This window comes from Pezoporus occidentalis, unplaced genomic scaffold (assembly GCF_034315485.1).
Source record: "Pezoporus occidentalis ecotype Australia unplaced genomic scaffold, CSIRO_AGI_Poc_V1 ctg4, whole genome shotgun sequence".
Lineage (NCBI taxonomy): Eukaryota > Metazoa > Chordata > Aves > Psittaciformes > Psittacidae > Pezoporus > Pezoporus occidentalis.
The window spans coordinates 12,208,124-12,228,211 of NW_026915724.1; the positions used below are offsets into that span (position 1 = coordinate 12,208,124).

At 41.0% G+C, this 20,088-nt stretch overlaps 2 protein-coding genes, 1 long non-coding RNA gene and 2 other non-coding genes across 5 annotated transcripts in view; 4 read left to right on the plus strand and 1 right to left on the minus strand.

Moving 5' to 3' along the window:
- Window positions 1-2: 2 nt before the first annotated feature.
- Window positions 3-12,879, plus strand: LOC134171325 (uncharacterized). Its single transcript, XR_009967597.1, has 3 exons — window positions 3-139; window positions 10,196-10,425; window positions 12,568-12,879. It is a non-coding gene; the product is annotated as an uncharacterized LOC134171325 (long non-coding RNA).
- Window positions 364-436, plus strand: TRNAA-AGC (transfer RNA alanine (anticodon AGC)). The gene has a single exon. It is a non-coding gene; the product is annotated as a tRNA-Ala (tRNA).
- Window positions 908-980, plus strand: TRNAA-AGC (transfer RNA alanine (anticodon AGC)). The gene has a single exon. It is a non-coding gene; the product is annotated as a tRNA-Ala (tRNA).
- On the minus strand, window positions 4,085-17,996 carry MCM4 (minichromosome maintenance complex component 4). Its single transcript, XM_062633439.1, has 17 exons — window positions 17,487-17,996; window positions 17,148-17,306; window positions 16,244-16,407; window positions 16,065-16,160; window positions 15,815-15,910; window positions 15,633-15,728; window positions 15,041-15,179; window positions 14,027-14,247; window positions 13,401-13,521; window positions 11,842-12,101; window positions 10,108-10,473; window positions 9,635-9,762; window positions 8,086-8,293; window positions 7,186-7,414; window positions 6,944-7,077; window positions 5,478-6,583; window positions 4,085-4,597 (listed from the first exon to the last, which is right to left on the minus strand). The coding sequence occupies exons 1-16, from the start codon at window positions 17,557-17,559 to the stop codon at window positions 6,491-6,493; spliced, it is 2,583 nt and encodes an 860-aa protein (XP_062489423.1). The 5' UTR covers window positions 17,560-17,996; the 3' UTR covers window positions 4,085-4,597; window positions 5,478-6,490.
- A 387-nt stretch (window positions 17,997-18,383) lies between these two features.
- Window positions 18,384-20,088, plus strand: part of PRKDC (protein kinase, DNA-activated, catalytic subunit) — an 81,991-nt gene continuing 80,286 nt past the window's right edge. Inside the window, exons 1-3 of the mRNA XM_062633440.1 lie at window positions 18,384-18,569; window positions 19,167-19,243; window positions 19,605-19,697. Of these exons, the coding sequence (XP_062489424.1) occupies window positions 18,428-18,569; window positions 19,167-19,243; window positions 19,605-19,697 (312 nt within the window). The 5' untranslated portion in view covers window positions 18,384-18,427. The remainder of the gene's footprint in view (window positions 18,570-19,166; window positions 19,244-19,604; window positions 19,698-20,088) is intronic.

The following is a 20,088-nucleotide window of genomic DNA, read 5'->3' on the forward strand; positions in this document are numbered from 1 at the left end:
AGGTGAGTGCTGTATTATCTTCATGCTGCTCCACTGCACTGCCTGTGATGTGACTTCCCTCAACATAGAAGAAGTGGCAGTCCTCTTCAGAGAAGGATAAATCTAGTGTGAGTTGCGTGGCACTGCAAGGCTTCAGGTGGTGAGTTTATTGTGCAAGTTAGCATGAGGTGCCTTATTGTGTTACTTGGGAGTTTGTCCTCTTGGACTCATAATAGACAAAACTCAAGGTCAGATGGTACCAGGTGTTCTGAATGACTGCCCTGGGGCTACCACCTATGATAAAGAAGCAGGCAGTAAAACAGGTAGTTATTATTTGTGGTTGTGACAATCTATAGTTACAGGACAGAGAAGGTTATTGAAGGGGGGGAATTAGCTCAAATGGTAGAGCGCTCGCTTAGCATGCGAGAGGTAGCGGGATCGATGCCCGCATTCTCCACTGTTACATTTTTTTAGTGGTGGGATTAAAACCAGGTTACTATAAAAGATGCTTGCATGTACTGAACTGGAATTTTGGAGTAAAATAAGCTTATTTCTTATATGTACATGATTTATTTCTTAAATGCTGCCATATATTTGACTAAAATAAAATAACTCATATTAAAACACCAAAACCGACTTTGGGCAGGTTTTTTTTGAAAAAACAAATGCTGGAACATATTTCCTCTCATGAATTGCAAGTAATAAAATATTACTCTGTTTATTTTATTCACCTGGAAAACATGTCAGTTTCTGATTTGTCTTGTTTCTTACTACGTCATTTGGAAATGTTAAGTAAAATATTACAAATTTATTATTTGACACCTGTTTTGGAATCGAATGTACTGTCATTTCTGAATAGACCAGAGCAAGAGAAAAAAATTTATGTGTGGAACTCCAGAGTTTTGTGATCCTGCTAAGAAAGAGAGGAGGGGAATTAGCTCAAATGGTAGAGCGCTCGCTTAGCATGCGAGAGGTAGCGGGATCGATGCCCGCATTCTCCAGTGTTTTGTTAAACAGGAGTTGTTACACCTAGAAGTATTTCTTCTAAACAGGAATTCCTAAGCAGGAATTGTTACACCTAGAAGTAGAAAACAAAATATATAACTTTTTTGATAAAATGTTGGTTTTGCTTACATGAGGATAAAGCTGATTTTGTCCTTTTCTTCCTCAGTGTGTTTTACTACCAAAACCAGGATTTTGTAACTGTATATGTTAATCCTCTGTCACAACTGTTGGCTCTTCATGGCTCGTTTAAAGCAATATAATTAGTAGGTCTTCAGATTTTATCAACTACTGTTTTTCATAGTAGCAAATACAGTGCTCTTGTTTCCCTGTCAATTTGGAGTCCAAAGGTGCCAGTCAGAGGGGGAGTCTGGTTGTGCTTATTGCATAGACAAGCTGTACTTTTGAAACCTTACAACCCACAATTAACTAACTTTTTTATCTTTTCAAGCATTAAATTATGCAAGCTGGTGCCAGGCTGTCTGTAAACTTTATTGTAAGGTGGCCATGCAAACTGAGAACTGGATGACAGCCTCCATATTGACTGTTGGTTTACCTCACAGATGATGAATCCCATGCATTTTAAGTCAACTACACATGTATTTTTACAAGAGTACATGTGGTCTTGTAGGTGTCAGAAAAAATACAAAATGCTTACTTTCTTTAGCCCATATCGCTGCATCCAGACAGCAAGTTACATAGCAGCTCTAATTATGAAATCAGATACAGTGCAAAAGTGGGATTGAATCACTTCCCTGACAAGCTATTTGACATGCAGTCTTTAGTGTACTCTCTTCTTTTCCTGAGATAATCCTGAAGTCCTGCAGCCTTCAAGGAAGATAAAATTGCAATTCCAGAGTGACTGCCAAAAATAAAGACTGAAGTTTGATAAGGCCAGATGGAACTCAGTCTCGAGGAGTATATGATCTCAGTTATGGTAAGCATAGGATTATCTTGATAGTTGTTTCTTAGGAATTTACATCTGTTCCTACTGAAGTACCTAACAAAACTGGGGATGACTAGATTGAGTCACTTCTCAGACAAATCTGTGCTTGCAGAGAAGTGAAGTACAAGCTCTGAAACCAGTAACAGTGGTAGCAAATGACATCTTTTGGTCTATCTTGTACTGATTCCCCAACCACCCTGAGTAGCCACTGATTGTATTTTGTGCTAGGAAAACACAAGAGTACCATTCTATTTCACTTCACCAGGAGATTCTCTTTAAAACAAGATAGCAGATAATTTCAACTGTGGTCTCTCAAAGTGACTTACAAACAGTTTTGCCAGTAGGCCCTATAATTTCTTTTCATACCTTTTGTAAAATGTATAGAAGACTTTAATGCCTTTTTTCTATGTTGCTTCTGATGTTAAGCATCTGAAGTTTCTGGCAGGAGTGCTTTCCCCTGGTTGCGTATTCCAGTCTTTAAATGACTTGAGTTGTTGTTTTTTAAATGAGCTTACTTATAAATGCTAACAGCATAGTGTAAATACAGCAGTAAATTGTGATACAGAGTTTGAGACTATTGCATAGGGTAAGGAAAATATTCCCAGTTTATTACTTTAATCTTTTCCTTTGTGTACAGTTCAAATTAGCATATGGATGGTGAAGATCTTTTACTCTGCTTTTTTTTTTTTTTTACAAAAATACTGTTTATAAGCATTTCCATTCTGTCTACCTAATGATATATTGGCACTTGCAGTCGTTTCTTATAAAAAAAAAAAACAAAAAATCACTATCAACTACTATGTACAGGCTTTAAGAGCCACCTAGTGGGGTTATTCTGCAAATAACCCTGTAATCACTAAACACAGCAATTAGCATATCCATTTTTCTTTAAAAAATAATCAAAGAACTAGAACATACAAAGAATCAAATTGAAAGGGAGCTGAAACCCATTTTACACACAAAAACTTTCTTCCATTTACTAGAACACTTGATTTTTGTGTCTGCATGATTCAATAGGCACTTGAATTTGCAAGTAGATGAACGGCCCAATTTGTTTAACAGTAATAGTTTCCATACTGACAGGCAATTTTAATTTGAGGAATTTTGCTGATGTAGCCAGATGCATCACTTTTTTTTTCTTTTTTTTAACCACAAAATCAAATTTCAAACACATATTTAAGAAACTCTCTTGGTGCTGTTTTGTCTGACAAGAGGAGGTACCAAGCAGTTAGGAAGGATAGTCTTGCTGCAACTGCAAGAGTGGAAGAACAGGGGAGATATATGTTTATGAACTGAGGTAGTACTTCAGGTACCAAGCAGTATGAATTAAAAAATGTGATACTTGTCAAGAAGCAAAAAGCAACTGTGAAATAAAGGTATGTTACAGTTGGCAAAGAAAGAGGAGGAAGTCATGAGATGGCTGTTTCATGAGCAAAATACATAACTAATAATATGGCAGCAAGAAAAATGAGATCCTATAAGATAAGAGCCATAGAGAATCTGATTCTGCTATTTAAGGGAGTTTAGAATTTTCACAGGTTTTTAAGAGAGGCATCAAGCTCCCATCTTACCAACTTACCTATATCTAACTTTTAAGCCTTGAGTAAGGGAACCTAGACTTATATAGAGAAGCACAAAATGAACTACATCCAGTCCATGAAAGCCAAGAAGATGAGGTAATAGTGACTTGTTTAGTAATCAACAAGACTGGGGAGAGAGGGTTGTATCTTAACCTGATCTTTCTGATACATGCTGTATTTTTAACTCCAGGATAGACTGAGTTCCTTGTACTAAAAAGCAAATCACTGAAATTTCAACTACAAGTAAATGGTATCTTGCTCGTACAATGAGCCAGTAGTAAGAAAAATTAGGTTTTAAGGTGCTCCCCTTTCACGTGGAGATTTTCTTCCCTTCTGTTGGAAGCAGTGGCACAGAAGTACTTACTTCATTTTAAAAGGGCTAAGTGAGCTATCTGTATCTCTTGAGTGGGACGCCTCTTGGAGCTGGTGAACTCTCAGGTTTGTTAAGTTTGGAGGACTGTCACTGAAAAACTGACAACGGGGCCTGGACTGAAGATTGCCCATTCCTCAAGGCTCAGCCTTTGCCTGTTAAAAAATTCTGAGATGTTTCAAGTGAGTATTTCACAGAACTCCAGGGAAATTTTTAACAGGTATACTTTTATACATATGCGTCTTTTTGTGCATGTGTGTAGATGGATTTAGATACCCTGTAACAAGTATAGCATGGATGTTGTCCCTTCAGACCTGTAATTAAGTCACTGCTGCTAGATCTTGTGATCCACCTTAAACTGCAAATAACCTTAGTCGACTTCTAAATACAGGCTTCAAACTGCACAATGCTGGTAGGTCACAAGGCATGTAAAAATCACATCTGTGGTAAATTGGTACTTCTACAACATCATACTAAGATCAGTTTTTGCTGGTATCTTGGATAGTGATTCTTTAGGCAATCCTAATTGATTACACATGTAACCCTTTAGACATAAGCCATTGTCCAAGTCTGAGGCTAGGACTGGACCACCTAGTTGCACCTAAACTCCAGGAGTTCAGAAAGCAAGGGGGGTCCACTCTGAACCTTGTGACTTAACAGGAGGGTCTCCCTTACCCTTTTGCATCTTTAGTCTGTGTACATCATTAAATCGATTCTAACCTGCCAATGACACCAAGCTGTGTGGTTCAGTTGATACCCTGGAGGGAAGGAATGCCATCCAGAGGGACCTTGACACTCTTGTGAGGCAGGCTGATGCCAACCTCATGAAGTTTAACCATGCCAAGTGCAAGGTGCTACACCTGGGTCACAGCAATCCCAGGCACAGCTGCAGGTTGGGCAGAGAAGAGATTCAGAGCAGCCTTGAGGAGAAGGACTTGGGGGTGTTGGTTGATGAGAAAATGAACATGAGCTGGCAGTGTGCGCTTGCAGCCCAGAAAGCCAACCATATCCTGGGCTGCATCAAAAGGAGTGTGACCAGCAGGTCGAAGGAGGTGATCCTGCCCCTCTACTCTGCTCTTGTGAGACCTCACCTGGAGTATTGTGTGCAGTTCTGGTGTCCTCAACATAAAAAGGACATGGAACTGTTGGAACAAGTCCAGAGAAGGGCCACAAGGGTGATCAGGGGACTGGAGCACCTCCCATATGAAGACAGGCTGAGGAAGTTGGGGCTGTTCAGCCTGGAGAAGGCTGCATGGAGACCTCATAGCAGCCTTCCAGTATCTGAAGGGGGCCTATAGGGATGCTGGAGAGGGACTCTTCATTAGAGACTGTAGTGATAGGACAAGGGGTAAAGGGTTAAAACTTAGGGGAAATTTAGATTGGATATAAAGGGGAAATTCTTTCCTGTTAGGGTAGTGAAGCACTGGAATGGGTTGCCCAGGGAGGTTGTGAATGCTCCATCCCTGGCAGTGTTCAAGGCCAGGCTGGATGAGGCCTTGGGTGATATGATTTAGCCTAAGGTGTGCCTGCCCATGGCAGGGGGGTTGGAACTAGATGATCTTAAGGTCCTTTTCAACCCTAATTTTTCTATGATTCTAACTCTATTTTCCTTTGTATGTTTAACCCATGTAGTACCTTGCCCTTGAACTTTGCTAAGTTGCCCTTTCACAAATCCATATTAAAACTACTTTTGCTGGTATCTTTGGTGAGTCTTTGAGTGAGTCATTTGTGACACTGTACCAAAGTGAATTAGGGAACTGTTCTGCTAGCTCAGCTGTAAGAACAATAGCGGCCGTTGATGTACAATGGCCAAGAACATCTACCCCAGCTAGAATGTGGGAAGATTCTTCAGTCATGCGCTACTGGACCTTGTTCTTTCAGGACAAATTATATGACATTACACCCATGATGGGTATCTCAATTTATCCTGTTATGCTTAAAATTGAGATAAGAAAACCTGGTTTCAAGTAGAATCTATCTGCATTTTTTACATTGAGGGTACTACCGAAGTACTCTCAAGTCAGACAGATGAACAAAAAAAAAAGCAAAGCTCCTTTCACGTTCCCACAAAGAACTTCATAGAAATCACAGAATTCTAGATGTAAAAGTGCTCATTTTCATTTTAAAAGGCTCTTTAGCATTCAAGTAAAATAACTTTATTTCAGATTACAGCAATACTAATAGTGAAATTGCATTCACTAAAAAAAAAAGATGAATTTTTACAATTCAACTTGAAATATAACCTTGTTCGCATGTTCTACAAAACCTCATAAAAACAGATAGCACTCAACACATTTAGTAATTACATGGAGCTAAAATGTAAATAGCTTCATTCACCTGAGGACTTTCTAGGTCCTCCTTATGCTAGGAATCTTGTGCTGATAGAAGTGCCCCATAATCATTGTTAACACTTGTCATAGCAAGTGCTAGCCCCAGATCTTAATCTTGCAGACAGGCAATATTGTAAGGCAAAGTAAAGCCATGACAGCTGGCTGGCAAGGAAAAAAGCTGTGCTTGCCATAGCAAATGATAGTCCCAAATCTCAAAGATCTTACAGACTGACACCATTTTAAGCAAAAGCTGTGACAAGTCAGTGCACAAGGAAAGGCTAACTTAAAGCAGTCTAACAGTCTTCCCAGTCACAGTCAAGAAGTCATCGTCAGCCAAGGCACGAAGCGCTTCTTCAAACATCTCCTTCGTGACAGCCTTAAAGAAAAGGAAATCAAGTAAAGATGAGATCCAGGTAGGGGATGAAATACTTCAAAGACAAATAGAAATGCCTTAAATTCTGCCAATTTTCTTATCTTTTTTTTAAGGTTTAGCTTCTTTTTGCAATTTGAAATCTGGCTAGGAATCCTGAAGCTGATTTTGCAATTCCAGAAGCCAGAATAAGCTACAGTACAGCAAAGATGGAACTCATTTATCTGCAGTAGAACTGGTTTTCTGATAATGTCAGCTGAAAAACTTAGATGTCTCTCTCCCTCCATAGTGTGGTTTTAGGACAAGAATATTGATTTGGAGGAACACCGTGCTTTTAAAAATTAATGTAAAAATGAAGAAACTTACTGTATCAGACTGTGCTCTGAGATCATCAAAAAGCTGTTGGTACTTCAAAGCTGGTGTTTTACCCTTTGACTGGATAAGCTTCTTTAAGGCTTGAGCCAACTCCTCTCTCCGCTTACGAGCTGTTGCGCTCATTCCTGAGAAAAGGAATGAAAATACCTTTCAGAAAACAACTTACTTAGGAGGACAGGTTAAGTTACAAATGCCCAAGAGCACCCCAGATCTAACACTATGACATCACAAACCTGTAGTGAGAATGGATATGTCGACAATTCCAGTCCTCGGATCAGTAGCAGATTGTTTCAGTGCTTCCCGATGGAGCCGTTTTGCTTCTTCTACATCGACTATTTCAACTTTCTCAGAAAAGCGTACTTTAGCATGCGCTTCTGCCAGTCGGATCAGAGACTCAAGTTGTCGAGGATATGCAGAAACCATTCCCCTGCCACTCCCAATCTTCCTCATGTCCACATATGCCTGAAGAGAAGTCATTAAATGTTTCAGGAAATCCAGTTATATTCATTGTTTTCAGACTCCCCTTCATCCCCCACCTGTGATTTCAGAATATAAGCAATTCCAGCTGCCATTCTAGAGAATGTATTTTGCTCAAATACTGTCACAATTCATAGAATCATAGAATAGAATCAAAGAATAGTCAGGGTTGGAAAGGACCTTAAGATACTCAAGTTCCAACCCCCCTGCCAAGGGCAGAGACACCTCACACTAAACCATGTCACCCAAGGCTCTGTCCAACCTGGTCTTGAACACCACCAGGGATGGAACATTCACAAAGGATGGATGACTGTATCACGTATACTACTTCCTGTTATAAAGCAATTAAGCCATGATGATGAATCAAGTTTTGAATCACTTTAAAAATGTAGGACTTGTCATTACAGACACAAGTATTTAAGATGTATATATTTCGTTCAGTAGAACTTCGTTTTTTATGTGATGGAACCAAACCAACACTTTGGAAAGCTAAAGATTAGAGTGCAGAATGACTTGTATACCAATCCCTCTTTTAAATTTTTAGAGATTTTTTTGAAGGATCTTACAGAAAAGTTGTATGTAAACAGACTAGGGGATTTTGCCATTTTTGAGAACTTGGGAAAGACTCTGACCATTCTTAAGAGCAATTCCTTTACCTCAATAAGGGTTTGGCCTGCTTCTTCACTTAACCTGGGATTTACATAGCTACGAGCATATGCAATGTAATCCCTCAATACTGCCATATCCATGTAGTCCTCCTCCATCTTTTCTTCAGTTTGGTAGTACAGTGAAATCAAATGGCGAGCAAGACGTCTGTCATAAGCTTCATCATGTGGATCCAACATCAAAAAGATCAAGTCAAATCTGAACGGGATAGGAATCCAGTATTAGTGTGTCTGCTTCCTTGCCATGGAAAATAGTTTGTTTGAGGGGTCTTGACTTAACTACAGGTAGGAGTTACTTGACTATTAATTCCTGCTCTTAAGTAGGAGTTGCTCTATTAATCTGAAAGGTTATTTTTTTCTAGAGTTCTGAAAGTGCAGAATAGCACAGCGGATTTGCTTTCATCCTATGGACTTGAAACGTTGGAAGTGAGATGTTCTGCAAAATTCTGATCCCGTGTTCAAGGCTGACAGCTTTTGTTTTTAAAAAATCAACAAAACCCAACCACACACACACAGAAACCCCCTACATAAAACCCCCTACACACATACCAAATACAGAGGACAAACTTGCTGCTAAAGCAACTACCCTGAAAGGCAACAGCAGACAAGGCACATATCTATGTAGTTATTTCATTGATCTAAAAAAACAAAGAAAAACATAAATAAATGAAAAAAAAACACCAACAAACCAACCACACTTCCTGAAGTGGTTCTTCCAAAATCCTGAAGAAAATGGTTTATAATTTTACAAACAATATGCTCAACTATACTGAACTACAGGCAGACACAAAGAATAGATTTTTAGCCAATCACATATTTTCATAAGCTTAAATCCAATAAATGGTAGAATCTAGACGCTAACTAAGCCTAGTTTCATTCAGTACACCTGCACCAAGGTACTATTTGTCACTAGGTGGCTAAATTAAGCAGCTCTTCATTGAGGTCTAAGCTGTAAGTGCAGAATATTCAGTATACCGCTGTACATCAGATTTCCAGTTAGTGTGGGAATTCTTCACAAGATGCAACTGCAGCACATCATTTAATCTTCTATCACCAGACATTAAATGCTGCTCTAAAAGCTATTGCCTGCCACCTCCCCAGCTGAATTTAACAGAGCATAAAGCAGGCACAATCTTCAAAATCTGTCACCTCTGCTGCAAATTCCCCAGTGTCAGTGTTTCACTTCAAAAGTTCCATGGAGCCAAGGAAAACATCCTGAGTTTTTTTTTTAATTTAACAATACTGTAAGTTTCAGAACAACTCTTCTAGGAGATTATTAGGAATCAACAGAAAACCAATACCACAGAAATAACGAGAGATCCTACAGATCTCATTATAGCTTTTCTTCAGTGTGTAAATACCAAAAGGCAGTTCTCTGCTTACACAGAAACTGTAAGAAAAGCATTTACAGTAAATGTTATAGAAGGTTTCCACTACACTACAAAGAACAGAATTATTCTGTTCTATTACATTTAATAATTTTCAGAAGAGGACATATAACATCTCATAAAAATGGGATATGCAAGCAGAAGCTCAGTACCTTGACAACAGTGTATGAGGAAGCTGAATGTTTTCAATAGTAGTCTTTTTTGGATTCCACTGTGATTCTATAGGGTTAGCTGCTGCTAGGATAGATGTACGAGCATTCAGTTGGCAAATAATTCCAGCCTGTCAAAATGAAAAACATTTCTGAAACCAGCTGCAACTGTGTGCCACCAAAACATTCCCCCCCCCGTTTCATAAGATCATCAGTATTATTAAATGGGTTTTGTAGGAAAAAAAAAACTGCATTGCAAAAGCCTTTTGGAGTAAAGCAAGAACAAAAACATCTGGAAATACTAGAGTTTGCTATGAAAGCTGTATTCTTTTGTAAATGAGTTTTTACATAATCTAAGACTGACAACAACAGAAAAGGATAATCCTTTGTTCTTCTGGTAACTTTTCAGTTTCAGCTGCATAGCATATACCACATACTACATGCTTTGTGGAAAGAGCACGGAACTAAACACTTACCTTTGCAATGGAGAGAGTCTGTTGTTCCATTACTTCATGCAGTACTGATCTTGTGCTTTCATTCATTTTATCAAACTCATCAATGCAGCAAATGCCATTGTCACTGAGTACTAGAGCCCCTGTCTGAAGAACCAGTTGTCGTGTTTCTGGATCCTTCATCACATACGCAGTAAGACCAACAGCGCTTGAGCCTCTGCCAGATGTATACTGACCCCGAGGAACCAGGTTATGCACATACTGGAGCAGCTGTGATTTGCTGGTACCAGGATCACCACAGAGAAGAATGTTGATCTCTGCACGAAAGTTGCCTCTTCCTGTGTGAGTGAAATCCTTTCTTGATCCCCCAAAAAGCTGAAGCAGAATACCCTATAAAAATACTCTTCTTTAAAAATCAGAACATCACCTGTTGTATAGCTCACAGAGCAAATCCAACTGTGAACCAAAACATCTAATCAATTGGAACACTAGGAAAATTAACACAACTCAAACATGAAAGAAAACACTTGAAACTGTAGAAGTCTTTAAAAGGGTTTGTTCTTTATACATATCCTCATTTCCAGTTAATTACAAACATACAGTTAAACTGCTATGTCCTACAAACTCAGCTTTTAATTAAAGTTTTAAATCAGATACTTTCCAAATCTATTCCAAAAGTTATATAATCAGAATAAATTATTGCTTTTCCTAAGGCTATATTAATCTAGGACCAAAGTACTATTACCTCTTTTTTACCATTAGGTGCCATTTTTATCAGCTGCTTAGCCAAGGCTAGTTAAGTATAATTTTCTTTTCAAAAGAACTGTTTTGCTGCATTCACAATGTTACTTAAATAAAAGTTCCTTACTTGCCCATAAAGAGGAAGCTTAAGGTGTTTTATTTCATTGGAATTTACCAACACTTCCTTCTTTATATTTCCTAAAGAAAGTATATGCTTGCAGTCTTAGTAAAGAAATAAAAGTAGTAACTTGCAGTATTTTGAAAGTACTGGAATTATTACTTTAAACATATGCTTGTAATTTTATCAGTTAGCCAGAGTTATCAGGGAGGATTCTTTTTTCCCCTTTTCAAATTCACTAGATTAAAATTCATTATTTCCCAGTATTTCCATTTCAGAAGGAAATCATTGTATGGTTTTTAATTCAATTTCTAGCCATTTTAGAAACCTGTGAACCAGGATAATATATAAATCTATAAATATACTTGAAGAGTATTGTTTGGTGTCTGACATAACCTTGAGACTGACCACAGACTGTAGTTTTTGCAATGATAAAGTTGTAGTACCTCAGTTGAACATATTATTCAAACAGTCCCTTCTTGTATATATCTAAATAATTGCTTTGCCATTCTGGAAGTTGGGGTCAACCAATTGTCATTTTAAAGCTATTGTTCTCTTGTGGATGTCTCTCTTCAACAGTCACTATGTGCTTATTATAGTACTTATTCTTTGATCACCACCAATCTGAACATTCAAGAAACATCCAAGATGCATCCTGCAACTTAAGTTTTCCCAGTTCTGCTGCTTTCCTACCTTTTTGTTACCTTCCCTCTAATTAACACTGCTTAATACTGTGAAAAGAGTTACAATGCACTTATAACTCCATCCTGACAATACCATGCCATTTTAAGACTGTTAGTTTTCTCAATTTTGAAGGCTTAAGTCATTTTTATAACAAATAATTACAAATGTACTTGCATATAAATACAAATCTTACAAGAGAAATACAGAATTTTCACCTTTTTGATATCTTCATGCTCGTAGATACTTGGAGCCAGTGCTGAAGAAAGTCTGTCATATATGTCTATTTTTTTAGAAAGCTCTTTTAGCATTGCCACACGTTCCTCTGTAAATGTTTTTTGCTCTGCTTCCTCATCAACACCATGCAGGCGTTTTGAATCTGTTTTGCGATAGTGTATGACATCAATGTGCGTCTTATAGACGGATTTTACACTGCTGACCCTTGGATTAACTCGAATTGGGACTGCCCTGTAGATACCTAAATACAAATTTTAATCACAGCATTAGATATGAAGATCATGGTAATTCCAAAATCTGAGAATTTTACATGTTCCCTTGAGAAGTAAAGCTTTTCAAAATAGCCTAAATACTTTATTTATTGTATTTATTTTATAATTTATTTCCCGGTACAGATAAATCATGTAGAAACCAATGGAACATATTTAAATCATCTAGGCACTATTTTTGCAGGTACATGTAACATTCTTATCACAAGTATTCTCAACAAGGAAAATTCTTAAGCATTTTTGAAAAAAATTAAGGCTTGATGCTTTTGAAAGTCCTGCTCCAACAGCATCCCCCCAGTTCTAAGTGCCAAGTTTAGTAATAGTCTTCTAATGCATCTCTAATAGCTAGTAGTACAGCAGTTGTTTAAAAACAAAATTGTTTATAAAACATGGTTGCAGTATCACTAGACTTCCTCTGTGTTACCACTTTTCTGACAGTAGACACCATTTCAGATACTGCCTCTTCCTCACCTACATTCTCAGAATACTGAACCATCAAGGTCAGACAATTCACTCCAGTATGTTCATGTCTCCCTTGGAGAGGGGAGTCCAGAACTGGACTGCATACTCCAGATGTGGCCTCACCAGTGCTGAACACAGGGGAAGGATCACCTCCCTCAACCTGTTGGCAACGCTTCCCTTAAGAAGCCAGGAAGCTGCTGGCACCAGTCATCTGGTCTGTCAAGCTCCAATTCCTTCCAGTTTTGCTTTTGTCTGCAAGTTTACTGAGGGTGCACTCTGTCCCATCATTACATCATTACATCCACATACATTACGCTTTGAGCCCAGTACTTCTGCCAGTTTAAAATCCATCTCACTGTCCATTTCTGAAACCCATACCTCATCAGTTTGTCTATGAGAATGTTACAGGAGACAGTGATGAAAGCCTTGCTAAAGTTGAAATAAAGAACACCCACTGCTTCAGCCATCTCATTGTAGAAGATTATTAGCCACTGTAAATACATGCTGACTACTCCCAGTCATTTTTTTGTCCTTCATACAGTTAGAAGCGGTTTCTAGGATTATTGGCTCTATCACCTTCCCGAGGTCAAGATTAGGTTGACTGGTCTGTAGCTCCCCAGGTCTCCTCCTTGCCATAGGAGCGACACTGGCTGTCTTCCAGTATCTTAGCCAGTTACCATGACTTCAGAGAACTGAGTGGCCTTACAAAGACAGTGGCCAGCTTCCTCAGAACTTGCAGGTGCATCCTGTCAAATCCCTTTACAGACAAGATCAGTGAAAGAGGAAGAAACACTCAAACCAGACTTTACCTGTGACATTAACTCTGTCACCTGGCTGAACTTTATCGACCAGGTCATTGTGAGCAAATAGGACAACTGTATGTGGGGTCTGTCCTGCTGGCATATCTTCAGGGGACTCCTGCAGTTTGACCTAGCAAAAAACACTGTTTTAGTTTCAAGAAATAAATGCTTTTCCGCAAAACATGCAACAGAATCTTGTTTAGCAGGGTCTCCAGAATAATTCTGAATCTGGAATATCACTCAAGAACAGTATACCCCCATCCAAACAGCAAAACTGATTACTAATTAAAAGATACGATGAAAATGAGAATTCTGCTAATTGCAACTGGTATGGCTAAAATACTGTTACAGACAATGCTTAATCTAGTCCAGGTACAAGTGGACATACTATATATAAAGGCGTTTCCATATGGAAACATCCAGATGTTCATTTCATCATTTTAGGGTATTTCTTCTCCAAAGTATACTGATACTTCTACTAAGCTGTTTCACCCATTTTCATGTTCCAAAACACTCTTCCCATTTCAAAACATTCAGTCTCAAAGATACGTATGTTAATGCTGTTGATGATACAGAGGGGTGAGGGAGCAAAAACCAGAAACTTTCTTTTTAGTCACTACCTAAGCTCAACGTACCATCTGTTTGTCAGAGAACATGGATCGGTTGTGGATGAGCGCCATACTGTGCACTGTGTTACAGTTCTTGCATACTGATGGTTCAGCAATCCTGCCACGATCGATTTCTACTCTGGTGGTGAAAGCGCAAACCTGGCATTTAAAGAATGCTTCTTGCATCTCAGGAATTAACTGGGAGCTTCTGATGATCATACCACTGATGGTGATAAGCTGATCGATATCTACAAAGCATTGAGACTTGTGTCATGACTTCATACGCTTAAAATTTAAAGTAACCTTCAAAATTACATGTTGTGTTAACTTTTAGGTGGCAGGTAGATATTCAGTTAGGTACTAGTATTTTGCCTAAGACAAAGCAAAAAGAATCATAAATGGGTAGTACATATATTCTAATTTACAGGAATATTTATACAAATGAAAGAATCCTTCACTCTCACAGAACTAAGAACATGAGCAGAAGCTCCAGGGAGACTTTGTAGCAGCTTTCTAGTACATAAAGAAGCCTACAAGAAATCTGGAGAGGAGCTTTTTACAAGGGCATAGAGTGACAGGATAAGGGGCAATGGCTTTAAACTGGATGAGGTAGATTTAGATTAGATATTAGGAAGAAATTCTTCAGTATGAGGGTGGTAAGACACTGGAACAGGTTGCCCAGAGAAGTTACGGATGCCCCATCCCTGGCAGTGTTCAAGGCCAGGTTGGATGGGACTTTAAGCAACCCGTTCTAGTGGAAAGTATCCCTGCTTATGGCAGGGGGGTTGCAACTGGATGATCTTTAAGGTCCTTTCCAACCCAAACCGTTCTGTGATGCCAGGAAAGATTTCCTTTACAGATTGATTATTTTGCATTTGGGCTCTAAAGCATTTGTTTCTGAAACAGACATAAACACAAGACACTGGTCTGGATGGACTACAAGTACAGTTTTATACAGTCTTCATGTAATTTTCTGTTAATACTCAATAAGTCTATACAAACCCTTAGGATTATTTTCTAACGCAGTAATCAAAAGTTTACCTTCAGGGTTTAGATTTCTCATATCTGTAGTCTTCAGTGCATTATATGGCCTTACTTGAATCTGATGTTCTAATATTGAATCAGGGTAACGATCAAAAAAGATCTCATTGGCAGCCATGTCAAACGTTGGGATAACTTCCTGTGTGAAATGGTTAGAAACAGTTAAGCTTAAATTTTAAAAAAGTAAATAAATCACAGAATTAAATACTTTGCATAAAAGCACTTTACATGCTGATGATCAGCCAGGAATGACTAAAAGTTATCCCAGCTGAGCATCTTCCTATGTAACAGAAGACTTGCTGTTTAGATTGGGTTTATTTATTTGAGTATTGCAAAGAGGGGAAAAAAATAACAGACGAGACTCTGAACACTGTAGCACTGTAGTTTACCAGCTAGTTTTGCATGCATGAGGTGCCCACTACAGTATCTATGCTCAACCATTAGGAAGACATTTTGCATTAAGTAGAATAAAGAAGCTACAGAGATAACACTGAACATACAAAGCACACACTGCATCTAAACAAACAGATCACAAGCCAGAAATAATACAGAAAGGCCACTTGAAAGCCAGAAAACAAGCACACTACTTCACCTGAGGGTAGCAGATGAGTTGCCTGTAAAGGTTTTCATCAAATGATCTTAGATGGTCACAATTTACATTCAGGAATGGTTCCCCAATCATATTAATCTGAAAGACAGTTGAAAAGAAATCTTTAGCTCAATGGTACACAAGACTAAAAAATGAAAAGTTAAATTTCACTGGGTTACAAATACCTCTTCAAGTCGTTGCATATAACGGGGCTCATTGAGATCCAAGCCAACGTCTTCATCCTCTTTACCTACTGGATCGATGAAGCGCTGAAGAAATCTCTGAATGTCAGAGGTAATAAGGAGACAGACAGGAAAGGTGAGCAGAATTTAGTAATATGAACACCAACTTTGCATCGATGCAACTAATACTTGCTTAAGTCAAACTAGCTTTTCATTTAAAAAGAGGAAAAAAAAACCCAAGTTGTTAACCTACCTGGAATTTTTCTTTGCATGAGGCTACGTTAACATCTGTTCCCCAAATGACAAGCTTTTGTCCAAGAGATTGGTCGGTTGCTGTATCTTCAGCCAGCTGCATGGAAACAAAATAAGCATACACAAATATTGTTGTCAAAAAGAAGTTGTCAGATACAAAATCCTAAGACATCTACCTACCCCATCTGAGTGTAAATCGACTTCTCTGGCTTTACGGACAGACCCGAGATCTGGCCTCTGCCGAACTGGAGTTCCTCGGATACCGCTTCGTGGAGTACCCTCCACCCTGGAGCTGGGTGTGCCATATGTCAGAGGTGAACTGATATCGAAGTCAAGTGGAATAGCTATTAGAAAAAAAAAAAAAAAGATTATCAAGACATTTTGCATTATCAAGACATTCAGAGCAGACTACAATTCAGCCTCTGCATTTGTCTCGTCATTCTTTTAACTCTACTGTCATAAAACAAGTAGCATCAATCAATTCCAGAGTCCTGTTAAAGCAGAAACAGTAAAAATGTTGCAAGTCTACCTAGAACTTTGCATTAACATCTCTTCTGAGAGACCCCAAAGCTCTAGGAAAAGGAGGGAAGCTTAACTAGAGAGCTTTAAAGCGGTACAGCATTTTACAACTACACTGGTGTTCAAGCATAACAAGTCAAACGGTAGCATTTTAGATGAAGTGCATTCTTCAGTATTTTGGGGCTGCAAAACAAGTGTTATAGCAGTTACCAGCTACTGCAATGAAAACCAGTCCTGTTTATAGAAACAAGAAAGGCATTTTAAGGCAACGAGTCAAATTATTTCTGCATTCATAATTTGACTGATTTATTGTATTCTAGAAACACATGAAAACATAAGGCATAACCCCTGATACATACTTCCCAAGATGGCTGAAAGCTACAACAGCAGATCTGCACCTTTGACACTGTGTTCCTGCTATGTTCGCTATGACAAATTCAAATCGAAAACTTGCGACAAAACTATTTTTCCCACCCCCTTCCTCTTCCCCACGACTATTTTTCGTTCTCCGCACCGGCTCGCTAGGCAGCAGCAGCGGAGCTGCCCGAGCCCCGGCGTACTGTACCGGAGTGCTGGAACTGCGGAGGGCTGGAAAAGAGCGCATCGGGGCCGCCGGGGCTCTGCAGGTCGGCGGGCGGGGAGGTGGGCATGGGCTGCAGCTCTCCGATGGAGGTGGAGTCGTCGGTCCTGCGCTTCTGCGAAGGAGGAGACCGAGCATCCTGCGCTGCAAGACACAAAGCATAAACGGAGCCGGCGTTTAGATGGTCGCCCTGCCGCGTAAGGCGGACCGAGGAACATGCACGGCAGCGGACGAGAACGCCTTTCAGCCAGCACCCACCCGCTCCCTCAGGCCCGGCCGCCTTACCCCCGTCCCGAGTCGACCCCTTCCCACTGAAACACTTACGAGTAGACGGATTGCTGCCCCGGCCGCGCTTGCTGCCGCGGCGGCGGCTGGGGGTGGAGGCGGGCGACGACATGGCGCTGCTCCGGCTCCCGCGGCGGTCCTACCTGTGGGGGTCCGACAAGCGGAAAGCAGCTGCGGGCGCTCTGCTAACAGGCCGAGCCCCTACCAGCGGATTCTCCTCCCTACCCCTTCACGCACAGCGGATAAACAGACGGCTAGGGACACAAGCCGACCACACCGGGACAAACGTAGCGACACCGGCAAATTCCGTGCCAAGAGACTCGCGTGCGCGCGCGTTCGCGGGCTTTCTGGCCAATGGTTAGGCCCGATCGCAACGGGAGCACCCAACAGAGACAGGAAAGGGGGGATCCGGAACGGAGAAAGAAAGGAGGAAGGAGATAAACTTTCCGGTCCCCCGAGGTGAGGGTCGCGCCGTGCTCGACCTCCTACAGTAAGGACAGAAGTATACTTGCAGCGTACTCCCTATGCTACGAGACGGAGGGTATCCTCAGCAATGGCCCACTATACATCCCTCCCACCCCTAAATAAAACCGCCCACGCCAGAACGGATTTCGCGGCAAAACTAGGCCCTATGTCTGGCAGGGAGGCGTGGGGATGTCGGAGCAGCCCATTCTCCGCAGAGGGGGGATGTCTACTAGTGTATTGCGTCAATTGATCCGGTCATGCGGCGAGACACATAAAGATGCCGCCTGCCGCTGGCCGTTAGACGATCGTGCTGCCTCCTTCCGCTCTGAATGGTGTGGCTGAGGTCTACCCACTCTTCTCCTTCCTCCGAGTTTACCAGTCACAACGCCACAGCGCGTCCGTCCGTCCGTCCCCACCCCCCCCAAGCTGGCTGTGTTGGATGCGGCCGGGGGCGGCTCCTTGGCTCCCGCTTCCGCCTGTTTTTGTTGGGCGGCCCGCGGCGGGGCTGGGGCAGGATGGTGGGTGTCCATGAGTATTTGCTCCAGCTACACCGTTGCCTGCAGCCCGGTGATGCTACCAGCGCCGCCCTGCATGGATATACCCTCCTCCGCAGCCTGGGCGAGACCTGTCTCACCAGCCTGGAGAGTGACGAGCAGGGTGCGCACTCGGGCCCCGGGGCGGGCGAGGGGACAGGGGTGCTTCAGGGCCTCTGAGTGGGGCCGTGTGCGGGGCCTGCCCGGCCGTACGCTCTGTATTGGCTTCGAAACACCCCCTCGTCTTGGGGAGGGATCGCTAATGGGGGGGTTGGGGGGGCGGTGGTGGTTACACAGTGCATCAGACCCGTGGTCCTGGGGGATGGCCTTGCCATCCCTCAGTTCTTCACTCGACATTTGAGGGCTGCTGGCCTGATGTAAAATGCTTCATTTCGGGGGAGGGGCAGTTTCTTACCCCAGGTAACCACTTACCTTGGTTCAAAACACTTTAGTGCATGCCCCTCTCTGCCCACCTGCGCCCAGGTTGGCTTTCCCCCAGCCCTGGCATGAGGTCAGAGTCACAGAACCTATATTCACATCCATGTGGGGGTCAGAAACACCCACGTCTAGGTGTGTTTTTTCTGATCACAAGCATCAGCCCAGTCCAAGGGGGTAAGGCATCGTTCTGCACAAAGTGATGGGCTGAGTGGTGTCAAGCCCTCCAGCTCTGCCTGCTCTAGAAAGTAAACCAACTGCCCATGGTTTGTTTGCTTCCCTGCAGCCCTGCACCTGTCCCTCGTGTTTTCCCAAGAGCATGGCTTACTCGTGTTTATCCACAGGTCCCTCGGCATTGAGGAGGTAAGTTGGTAAACTTTAATTCATATAATAAAAAAGTCATAGAATGGTTTGGTTTGGAAGGGACTTTACAGCTAATCTAGTTCCAACCACCCTGCCATGGGCAGGGACACTTTCCACTTGAGCAGGTTGCTCCAAGCCCTGTCCAGCCTGGCCTTGAACACTGCCAGGGACGAGGCAGCCACAACTTCTCTGAGCAGCCTGTGGCAGTGCCTCACCACCCTAACAGTAAAGAACTTCTTCCTAATGTTTAAATCTACCCTCTTTCAATTTAAAACCATTAATTTTTAAATGTAGAGATAGTGCTTGATGAACAGCACGTTATATGTATTAAGACTAGATGTTTTTTTCTTTTAACTTTCAGTTTCGAGATTGCAGGGAAGAAGCACTGAAATTTCTTTGTGTCTTTATGGAAAAAAATGGTGACAAAGTTCATCCTTATGCCTGCCATATTAAGGTGGGTAAAAGAAAATTGTTTCCTAAAGGTCTTTGCCAAATGGTTGAAATAATTTGATCTCATACTCTAACAGATTCATAACTATCCTTCTCCCCTTCCTGTATGCTTTATTCTTGTCCAGCGTGCTTGTTAGAGCTGGAATAACTTGATGAACATAAAGTATAATTCATACAATAAAGAAATGTGGAATTGTTTCTTCAACTATAGACTTAATTAACTTCTTTTTATAGAACATAGTGGATATTGATTTTGAAAATATGTTCTTGATATTGAAAATAATATTTATAAGTTTATTTATACAAACCAAGCACACTAATTAAAGTGTCACGTCTTAATATTTCTATAGGTGGTGGTTAGCTTTAGATATTTTTTAAAAAATTCTTCTGTGAAG